The following is an 11,895-nucleotide window of genomic DNA, read 5'->3' on the forward strand; positions in this document are numbered from 1 at the left end:
GCTTTTATTTTTATTATCCTCTGCCTTCAGCATGCTTTGGGGCTTATCTTCCTTTTCTAGATTCTAGTGGAGGGGAGGGGGAAAATTACTGATCTGAAGTGTTTTCTCTTTTTCAATGTATGCATTAAGTGCTATAAATTTCCCTCTCTTCACTACTTGAACTGTATTCCATACATTTTCATATGCAGAGGGTGCCAAAAAAATGTATATACATTTTAAGAAAAGAAAAAACTGTATTAAAATTGTAATATTCAGTATATACCAATAACAAAAGATGAATACAAGTCATGTGCATACATTTTTTGGCACCCCAGTATTTTATTTTTATCTCATATTAGTTCAATACATTTTAGTTTACTATATTTCTTTATTTCTCTTGAGACTTCCTTTCTGACAAATGAATTATTTAGAAATATCACTTTTTGCCACTGGTTTGATACCACATTTCAGGTCCAACTTTGCATCCTGAGTATACCTAAACACAATTTTCAAACCCTGCAAATAGCGATCTCTAGGCCACAGAGTTTCACTAGAGAAGTCCTAAAGAGACTTTAGAGAAGTTTCACTAAAGAAGAATTAACACCAATTCAATACAATCTCTTTCAAAAATTAGAAGAGCTTTATACTATAAAGCTAGCATTACCCTGATAAAGAAATGAGACGAAGATAGTGAAAAATAAACCCACAAAACTATAGACAAATATCCCCCATGAGCATAGATGCAAAAGTCATTAACAAAAATATCAGCAAATAGAAATCAGTAGCATATAAAAAGTAGTATACTATGATCAAGTGGGGTTGATTCCAGAGACCAAAGTCTTGTTTAATATTAGAAAATCAATCAATGTAATCTACCATGTTAGCAAGCTAAAAAAGAAAATCACAGGAATATATCAATGAATGCAAAACAAGCATTTTTATATAACACTGAAATAACACAATTGTAAAAAATAGAGAACAGATCAGTGGTTGTCAGAGGGTTAAAATGCTAGGATGTGCAAGGACAGTGGGCAGGAACTAGATGTGGCCATAAAAAGGTAACGGGGGATTATTCCATGGAAATGTTCTCTATTTTGATTGTGTTGATATAAACATGATGGCTGTGATACTGTACTACAGTTTTATAAGATATTACCATTGGAGGAAACTGGATGAAGAGAACACAGGATTTCTCTATATTATTTCTTATAACTGCACGTGAATCTACAATTATCTCAAAATAAAATATTAAATTAAAAAAAAACGTAACCCAGAAGACATGCCTGTCTTACTTTACCACATAAATGTCTAAAAATAATTTTGTGGCTTAAAGCCCCCAACACATGTATACTGTTTACTTTGTGCCTATCGCTTTTCTAGGCCTATATATTAATTATTTCATGTATTAACTCTTTTATAATATATTAATTATCACTGTATGCCAGAAACATTTCTAGGTACTGGAAATAGGTGTGAACCATACACAGAAAAATTCCTGTTCTCGTGGAGCATGCATTGTCATGTGGACAGATCCACAGACAATGACATACATATAACAGAGAAAAGCAGAGCAGGAAAGGGGTTAGGAAATTCTAGCTGGGAGAAGGTTCAGTCATATATAAGTCAGATCCTCTTTGAAGAGGTGGCATTTGAGAATATATTTCAAAAGATGAAGGAGGAGATACATATAAGTAAGGTAAGAGAAAACTGAGTTGACAAAGGACCTATAGGCCATTGAAATGACAGTGGCATTTGTTCTTTGTGACTTGGGAGGCCCAGTAAATATGTAATGAACAAATCCTTCTCCATCTAAAGAGAATACTATGGTGTTTTAGGAAAATGGCCAAAACAATTAACTAATTTTAGAGTCACTTAAGTTGTTTCTTACTCTAACTTTAGTAGGGTGAACAATTTTCCATGATATTATATTCAAACTTCTGCAGCAGTTATGTTAAAATAAGAGCAGAGTAAGGCCCACTGGAGTTATTCAGACTCCCTTCCTACACTCTTTCCAATGCAGTGCCCTATGCTCTAATCATGCTTCTATCTCAACTTGAACCCTTGTATTACATTCCTTAACTCCACGGTATGTTTTCCCTTGCTGTATCTTTGAATTCCTACTTACTCTCCTCTATCCCTAATCTCACTATTTTCATGAATAGTGAAGGCTCCACAGGGTGGCTTACCATGAGTGTGTTAGCATACCCATAATCTTCAGGTCTCCCTAACCAACACAACCCCCACAAGATAGCTCAAATAAAAATCAGAATACCTTTGATATGCACAGTTGACATTTCCTCATAGCATACTGAGGAACAACAACAACAACAAAAGTACTTAGCAAACGTGCCTATTTTATTGATCTATATCAGGCAATCTAATGAAACATGAAGTGTACCTGCCTATGAAATTCAACGTTCAAGGCCATACCTTCCTCTTCCAATTAGGTTACTGAGTTTAAACTTCTCCTAGAAAGCAATTCTGAAGCTATTGGTGAGGTTTGTACTTAATTGCTTTATATTTATTGGATATTACAATAATGGTAGAGTTACTTGGTCATGCAGAGCAGAGATAACCAATGCCGTTTGTTCAGGAGTCAAACTTGGTTCTTGAACCCTAAACACAGAGCCTGCACCTAGTAAGCTTTACATGAAAATAAGTTGGTCAAATGTCCCCCACACTCCAAGTGTAAAAGATACTGCTCATCTGATGTTCACTCTTGAGAAAAGGATTAATTTTAAAACTTCAGTTCGTGTGAAAGGTATTTTATAAAATACTTGAATTTCAATTAGAGTAGCAATGCTAATAGCTATTTCGCTGTGATCTGTGACAGGCAACCACAATGGCTTTATGTGCCTTCAGCAATCACTGACTGGTAAGTAGAATGTGTCAGTTCACTTGCTTAAGAGCAAATAGGATTATGCAATTTTCCTGCATGTTTGACTCCTTATCTGACTGAGAAGATGGGTGAGGAAAGCAACGTCAGTGGGCGTCAGACAAAGAAAAAAGTGAACTTTTAAATGAGTGAATTCATTTGCAACCCTGAGAAACACTTTCACCACCTACACTCAATCTCACTTAACGGGGACTAAAGAACAGTAATGAATTCTTAGAGTTCCACAATGCAGGGATCCAAATAAAGTGCCTAACAAACACACTTGTTAAACAGTTCTTAGGGGGATGGTGGTCAAGGCTTTGCAGGAGAGGATTGGGAATCTATTAAACAGTATAGGTATTTGAAGGAACCAAGAGGAGAAGGGGAAAAAAAAAAAGAAACAGGAAAATTAAACACATCCCCACCGAATCATACTGTGCCATTAATATAATTGCAAACTCAATGAACTTCCAGTGGATCACTACAGGTTCCTGATACGTCCCATTGACAAAAAGTTAGTAAAGAAATCAATGCAGAAAAGAGCACTCCTGAAAACTACAACTGCATATTTTACTTTTCCTCAATCACAACAGGTTTTAGGTATCTGAAGGACATAGCTTATTTTTCTTTGTTTCTAAATTACTGAACTTGGAAGCGCTTTGAATAAATTCAAACTGTAAAAGTATCTTACACACACACACACACACACAAAAGAACAAGTTTTTAAAACTCAATATTAAATCACCACATTTACTAACATTTGAAAATAATATAGATAAGTGCATGCACTTCGAACTGAACTTGAGATTCTAAAAGTTGTTTTACAGGCACATGAACTTGCTATAAAATATTTTTATTGGTACATATGATATATTTTGCCATTAAATGCTGTTAAAAGTACCCGGTTTGGAGGACTTCATCTATATTTTTCTCTATTCCAACATGTTTGTGACAAGGGAACCAGTTTAGACACCAAACTCTAATCTCCTCATAAATTCAATCATCATGACGCATGTTTAACTGTACTCAGATATGACCAAGTTTACACTGAGAAACAAACCCAATAATCCCTAGAAGGAATGCTAAGGTCAGACACTAGGCACTGAGAGACTGAGCCAAATTTGATTTTAGTTTATGTCAAAAATACGCACAGAGTCAGTGACTCAGAGCTGCCTATACCCTGTGACTAATCAGGACCACCATAAATTACTAGTTTGCAACAGCTATAAAACTGTTTCCATTCTGAACAATGACTCTCCAGTTCTTCCTAACATGTATCTCATCAACCAACAATTCATGTGAACCCAGATGAAAGCCAATTATTTACCTAATAAGTACTGTAATCATAAATACAATTATTATACATACTAGCCCTGAAACTTAATTTGAAAGGCGGGAAAATTATTTAAATATTTTGGAAGCAGCAATTAATACCCATGTTTCATATGAATGACTCTCCTTAATTGAAAGAGAAACTTATATTTGCCTGGGAGAAATATCTATAATTTCACCTGGTGGAAATAATATAGCATAATGGAGTAAAAAAAAAAAAAAAGAACACCCTTCTGAAAAATTATGAGTTTCATAGGAAAAAAATTTCTTTCTTTCTTCTATAAACATTTGAGTGGCTACAATTCCCAAGGTTCCTGCCAGGAACTGTGAGTAAAACCAAGACAAATAAGACACAGTCCCCACAAGCAAAGAATCTACACTGGAATAGAGCAGTTCTCAAACGTCAGCACTGTATTACCCACACAACTTGTTTAAATGAAGACCTGTGAATCTTAATTTCCAAAGTCTGATTCCATAGGTCTGGAGCAGGAGAGGAGTTCAGGGGTGCATATTCAGATGTAGGGAGCCAGAAGTTCAAACTTTGAGAAACATTTGTCTTTAGTATTGAGTGCACAGTACATTGTACAATATGTCTAATATCGCCCTAATTCATGGATTTAGAATCCCTCCAACCTCCGCTCGTATGGTCTTTTAATCCTGAGTTAAGATCCAATTCAAACCCTTAGTTAAAGAATTTTTTTTTATATCAAGTGCATTACACTTTGATTTTGTATCTCAGTTCTACTAACTGAACTTCTGCTTTGTTCCTGTGAATACACAGTCATCTCGAGTACAGTGGACTAAAAAATAATGAGTCAGTTACCTTGTTTTCAGAGTCCTGAACCTCTCATTTATCTTAGAATTATTGTCCTATCTTTTCCCCCCAGTTCTCTAAGACTCAGCTCCTGTCCAATGGTCAAGGCCATTTTACCTGGTGCCGGACCACCCTGGTGCAGACCACCTGCCTGGATTGGAACATAATTCCTTCTCCCCAAGTCTGCATAGCAATGTTCTGCTGCCCACCCACTGGGAAAACACCTGTCACCCCTTTCTGGACCTCTCTGACACTGTTTGCCTGTCCTCACTGCTACATATCACCTGCCATCAAAGCTCCTGAGTAATCTACTCCAGTGTTTCTCAAAATGTCAGATCACCTGGAGAGATGCTTAAAAGTATAGGACAGGTTCTTGGGCTTCACATCTTGAGGCCTTGATTCAGCAAGTTTGGGGTGAATTCCAGAAATCTGGAGCTTTAAAGCTTGGCATATCATTGAAGACTTAAAAAAATAAAAATAATAAAAAATAAAAACTCACACATTTAATCTGGGCTTTTAAGAATGAATACAATTTTTTGTGATAGAGAAAGGCAGTATAGCTATAGAAAGCAAAGCAATCTGATGGTGAAAAAGTGCTGTGTATGTTTAAAGAAGAGAATCTCATCAATTATTAGCACATAGCAGGTGCTTAATTATTTTTAATTGAATACATGAAATCTAATGTGCTGAATAAATGAAATATGGCTAGAGGCATCAGCTATACGAAGAGATGTAGTGGAGGGACATACGAATGGAAAGCTAGACAGAAGCCAAATTCTAATTGGTGATGAACTCTAGGATAAATTTTGTAGACAATGAGAATAGGTAAGACATTTAGAGTATTCTGGGTCATCTAATACACATTGTGCCTTTCATTGTCACCTCTATGCTTTAGATGCCAAAACCTATATTTCTAATTCTTACTCTTCAGATAATAAACTTAACTGACAACACATAAATGCTCTAAATTGTATATCAGAGCCAAGGCAGTTAAAGTAAGTGGGTGGAAAGATGAGACTGATGGGCCAGCTGGATGAGTATGGGTAATAAGGCTACTTTAGGGTACTATTACAGGAAGCAACAAGAGTCTGGTATAAAATGGGGGCAGTCAGGTTGGAGAAGGGGCAAATTGCAGAGCCATGGCAGCGACTGAAGTAATAAGATCTGATTATACATAGGGGAGATGGGAGAAAAATTCATATAAATATGAGGGTTGGTGTCCAACTGATTATAAAGAACAGGCATAGGAAAGTGAGAAAGAGGAGAATTCATGTAACATAAACTTCATTTTGAATATGTTTGAGGTTGATATACCAACCTGGTCCTCGGTTGAAATTTTCTAACAATGTGTAATTGTGTGTATGTGTGCATGCTGTCATGCATGAGTGCACAAGGGAGAGAGAAAAGATAAAATACAGGAGAACGCAGATTGAATTGAGGAGGTAATGTTCTAGAGGAGACATGAGATTGAAACAAAAATGAGCAGCTAGATTCCTGAAAAGAGAAAGGCAATAACATTGCTAAGAGGGGATATCTGGAGAGCATAAATAAAGAAATGGGTCAAGTCTGAAGGAGGGCAAATCAATATCTTTGATATTATGAGTAAAATGAATGATAACAAATATGGATGATAGTGGGAGTAGACTATGTTCAGAATGAGAACAAAATTTTCCTATGGAAAACTGATAAGAGTGTAAATGAGAGATGTATAGAAAATTGTGGAGCAGCTGGGAGAGTTACAGAAGGTTAACTTAGAGCAGAACAACTTATAGCTGAGCCATTTCTACTTTTTTCTAGCACTATTCATCAGCTGGCATCTGGTAAAAACAAAAGAAGCAGAATCCTCTCAGAGTTGGGAATCTCCTGGACGATGGTCACAATCACGTGGTTTGACATCTACGGATCCTGAGAAAGGTGTTGAAACGCATCCATCCCAACTGAACAGAGGAAACACTGAAGTCTGAAGAAAGGTGGCATCGGAAGGATGAGAAGCAAAGAATGCTGACTGGGATGCTGAAATCAGGGAGAAGGTATGCCATGTTGCAAAGTTATGTGGTTTACAGTCTCAAGGGTAGAAAAGTGGAATAAAATTGGGTGACACCGATTTCAAAAGGAGAAAAGGTTTAAAAGATGTTTCCAAGATAGAGGCTCTGGATGTACCAGAGGTCAACAATGAGGCCAGTGTGCACAATGCTCACTGGGGAGCACCACCAGGAATTCGGTGTTATCAGGAAGGAATCAGGTTTTCATTTATATGAGAAGGTAGGCTATTGGAGAAGGTAGAGAATGAAGGAGATTGTGACATAGGGGTGGACCACTGCTAGGGAGAGCGAGAGTTGTCTGCTTTGTAGACCAGGCCTTAGTGACCCGAATATTTCTATTCAAATAATATAAAAGGTAAAGCCTGATATCTAGGGTAGAAATAGAAGTGAGTGAGTCTAACTGCCACTATAGAATTCAGGGAACCACCTAGAATTTGGTAAGATCAATTAAGAAAAAAAAGAGAGAGATGGAAAAGTTTACCATGTTCATTCTATGTATAGTTTAAATTATGATAAAGCATAATTCAGTAAGTTTGGATAGTAAAACACAGATATTTGTGGAAACACAATTTCCCAATGTTGTGGAGAAGGGTTAATGTACACCACAGCTGGTGCTCTGGTTACACATGGGATAAAAAGTATGTGTTGTCATTTTTAATATTCCTTTCATATCTTTAGATAAATGTGCTATAAAGGTTATAAATGGTATTGACAGAGGTATGACATCATCCAGAATAGTTACCTGTTTCCAGTTAGTTATCTTTTTCAGGTAAATTACCTGTTTCAGATTAGTTACCTGTTTCAGGTAGCGTGCTGACGTTGCATGTACTTTCATCACCTTCACCAGCTGAGGTTGAAGCTCTTATTTTAAAGACATAGGAGGTATTGGCAAGAAGTTTCATGAAAGTATAGATGTGATCTTGGGGAGAGACTTTTGTCGAATTCCTTTCAACTGTTATCGTATAATGTGTAATGATTCCGTTTGCCTTTTTGGGTGGATCCCACCTCACCATAGCTGACTGCCAGCTAATTGTCATACACTGTATGTTCTGTACAGCATCTGGAACTTAAGAGATAAACACATTCCTAAAGTTAAAATTCATACACATGTAGTAAACAAATCTAATTGTGTGATTGCTAGGTAAACTTCTTTAGGAGTAGAGGGAGAAGAAACAATTCACATAGCAACCTTTCAATTTGTGCTCAAAAAGTTCTTAGCAAAGGCTGAACCAAATGGGGGTTGGCCTACTGTCTTTCCTCTCGTGTTAATTCTTGCAATACTGAACCAGTCACTGAATATTTTCCCAGGCAAAATAGCAATTCCACCCTCAAATCCTCTGAAGAAACTGTATGGCTTCAAGCTCAGGCAGTGGTTGAAGCTGCTTTTCTATCTCTTCATCAGAAAGGATCAGTCTTAGCAATACTTTACTATGAAACTTTTTATGCAAAACATAGATGTAGGTGCCTCCCTGATGTGGCACATCTGGGCCTAACAGTACTAGCAAACATGTAACCGATTTAAAGGGTTTGCTTTTATATTTGGATGGGTTTTTTGGAAAAACTGTGAAGACCTGAGTCCTCAGTACCTTATTAAAAATACTGGAAGGAAGATTAAAATCAGTCCAACTTTTTTGTAGAGCTTCTCTGAATTCACTTAGAAGTAACCCGATTTCTCAGAGGTTCACTCTATCTGGTAGACCTGGTTAAAGAGTAAACCTTAGCCCACCAAAGTGACTGGTTGCTTCCCAGAGAAATGTTTAATTATCTAATGCTACCTAGTGTTAGCCTAGATTTTTGTATTACAGTAAAAAGAGGATGCTAGAAGAAAAATTAGAACACAGTCAATTCGTGGATTGCAAACAAGTAGTGAGAGAAAACAACTCACTGTCATTATGTAGAACAGTTATTTAAGAATACTTGAGTAATTTTTAACTAGCCTATAGTTCTCTCCCTGAGTCTAAATTTGTATCTTAACAAACCCTTCTTCCTCTGTAAGATAAAGGCATCAGAACTAAAGGAGAATACTTAGGAAATGAGTGGCATTTAAAATTAAAGAAAAGATAATTTCTTGGCTGATCCAGGATTCTGGCAATTAAATGTCATTAATTATTTGCTCCCTTATTTTGAAAAATATATATATTTTCAACAAATAGGTTAACAGGAGACAGTTTCCTACTTGCTTACATTTAGTTTATAAACCTGGATTTTTTGAACATGGGTTTCACTGACTCTGTGAACCTAAAAGTGATTAATTAACCAGCTGATATTATAACCCCAAAAGCTGAAAATTTTATTTAACCAATCAGGGCATAGAATTTTGTGGGATAATCTGATTTTAGTGGTTAAAAATATTTATTGGTTTACAAATTACTGTCTACAAGATTAGCCTTGATTTTTATTAACCTGATATAAGTATAAATTGCTAAAATGTTTTTTTTTCTTTATAGGCTTAGCATTTTTTATATAGTATCACTCATTGATAATATGTACTTCCTACAGTCATGTCCACCTTTCACTGAAGGTCAGAGACCAATATTCTAGTTCAGTTTCTTCACTAATGTTCTTAGTCCTTCTCATCTCATCTGCCTGAATCATGGCTTCTTCATCGATAATTCAGGAATAGGCAGAACAGTAATATTTTTTGAGCACCGACTGTGTGTCTGACATTCTAACAAGGGTTTTTTATGGATCTTCTCAAATATTCCTTCACAATAATATGCTAAGTGGCTACTGCTAATGTGTGTTTCTTTTCAGTTACGGATATAGAGACTCAGAGAAGTCCAGGACCTTTCCCAAGGTTATATAATGAGTAGGTCGCAGAGTTTGAATTCAAATTCAGACACTGACTTCAGAGCACACATTTTTATCCACTACAAATATTATTTACTTAGCCTGTCTTATAGGTATGCTACAAAAAAGTCTCAGGTAGTCATAAATTAATGCAGAAAATAACTAATTTATCAGTGAGTGGTCTCCGATTTCAATTTAGAGGTTCAGTAAAACAAGAGGAAGTGCATCTAGAAGCACAGAGAAGAAATGATTAGAACAGGATCTTGTGCTCATTCAATAATAACTGAAAAAAAAAAGTGAGTAAGAAGTACCTTGAAACATATGGTTAGTTGAGAGAAGGAAAAGTATGTTTCTAAGCCACCGTTCTATTTTGTTGTCAGAAAAGTCATGACGTATTTTTTCTATGTTTTCATTGCAAAAATGCATCATGACTTTTCCGACAACCCAATAGGTCATAAATGAAAACTGTTCAGTAATGAGACATGTACGTGACACATGTAGGTAAGCTGCTTAATTAGACCAAGGGTATTTCATTGTCTTCATAGTCCTCTCTATGTGTTACAGATAGACCAGGGGAAAATGGAAGCTTACATAGTGACTAGTGATTTTTAAATATCGGAACACAGCTTCTGAAAATAATCATAGATATCGTTTCATGAAAATAGAAATCAGCCTGTTAAAAGTGACTACTGTTCCATTTTTTCTTTTTTTTTTTCCCAGTTGTCTCAGATGATCCTAAGAATTGGGTAATTTTCACAGATATCTAGAAGCCTAATTTTTCCCTAAGCTAATCATTTATTTCAACTTCCTCTGATCAAAAAGAAAAAAAAATGTGTAAATATATATATGAACCACATATTTGATTGCAGACAAGACCCAGTCTAGCTTTAAAGCATTGAAATTCAACTTCCTTTTGAGTGGACTTTTAATAATGAATGATACTTCGTCACATAAACTGAGAAACGGAAGCAAAAGGGTCAAATACAAAAGGAAACATTTTAAGTTTAAAAAACCGTGTCTAACCTGATTCTTGGGTTGTGAATTTCAGCACATTACTAAATTGATTGCCATTTCCAACTTTGGTAAAGGCAGAAATGCTGATAGAATAGGTGCTGACTGGTTCCAGTCCAGTAAGTTTAGCTTCAGTTTGTAAACCTGAAATATTCTGAAAAGCAGAAAAAAATGTAGTCACAACACATCGTCAAAATTTTGTTTGTTACTGGGAGAAATATTTTAACACATCAAAGTTATACCTTCTATGTTTAACCTATGATTTAATGAGCATGGAGATTTTTAATTAAAATAAAACAAATATTAAACTTTTTTGTGGCATAGGGTGCGTGCTCAGCTGATGACACAAGGATGAACTGAGCACCCTCTCAGCTGGAAGAATCTCAAAATTGCCATTCTTTTTAAAAGCTAGATTATTTTGTTTTCACTGTGCTTCCTAGATTTTTACTTGGAATTATATGCTAATTACTTTCTTTAAATTTGTTCAAACTAGAGTCCCCAGTTTAAATCCAACTTAAATCCAACTCGAGTCAATGATAGTTGATTTTTCTTGAATTCATCCAAATTCCTTTCAAGTACCCAGTAATATTCTGTGTAAATTAATTTATTCATCAGCTACTGAATGCTAGACACTGGGACTATAGCAGTGACTAAAACAAAATCTCTGCTACTATGAAGCTTCAACTATGAGTTTTCCCAGACAATTTTTAATATGACATAATCTCAGGAAAATGGAAAAAAAAAAAAAGCACAGTTGCCCAAGGGAATACACTTTCCCATACAAAATTTTACCATTAAGTATGACTTCTTCATTCAAAGATAATTGTCCTAACCCAGAAAAGAGTTAAGATTAATCAGTCATGGAAAGACAAAACAATCTCTTATATGATATTATTTTAGCAATATTGTGTTATATCTGACCCAAAATATAAATCACTTTGATTAATTTATTAAACATTTCAGTAGCAGAAATTTAGCAAGAATACTAACTCTTGGGGTACTTACAGTTAGAATCACATTTTAAATTAATCTCCTGTAAATCATTGACATAT

The 11,895-nt window shown here is 35.6% G+C and overlaps 1 protein-coding gene across 1 annotated transcript in view; it reads right to left on the reverse strand.

Annotated features, from left to right (window-relative positions):
* PTPRQ (protein tyrosine phosphatase receptor type Q) overlaps positions 1-11,895 on the reverse strand; it is a gene marked incomplete at its 5' end in the record, with an annotated part of 168,380 nt that overhangs the window by 110,264 nt on the left and 46,221 nt on the right. Inside the window, 2 exons of the mRNA XM_019633934.1 lie at positions 7,839-8,108; positions 10,856-10,997. Coding sequence (XP_019489479.1) covers positions 7,839-8,108; positions 10,856-10,997 — 412 coding nt within the window. The remainder of the gene's footprint in view (positions 1-7,838; positions 8,109-10,855; positions 10,998-11,895) is intronic.

Source organism: Hipposideros armiger, unplaced genomic scaffold, assembly GCF_001890085.2.
Source record: "Hipposideros armiger isolate ML-2016 unplaced genomic scaffold, ASM189008v1 scaffold_1444, whole genome shotgun sequence".
Lineage (NCBI taxonomy): Eukaryota > Metazoa > Chordata > Mammalia > Chiroptera > Hipposideridae > Hipposideros > Hipposideros armiger.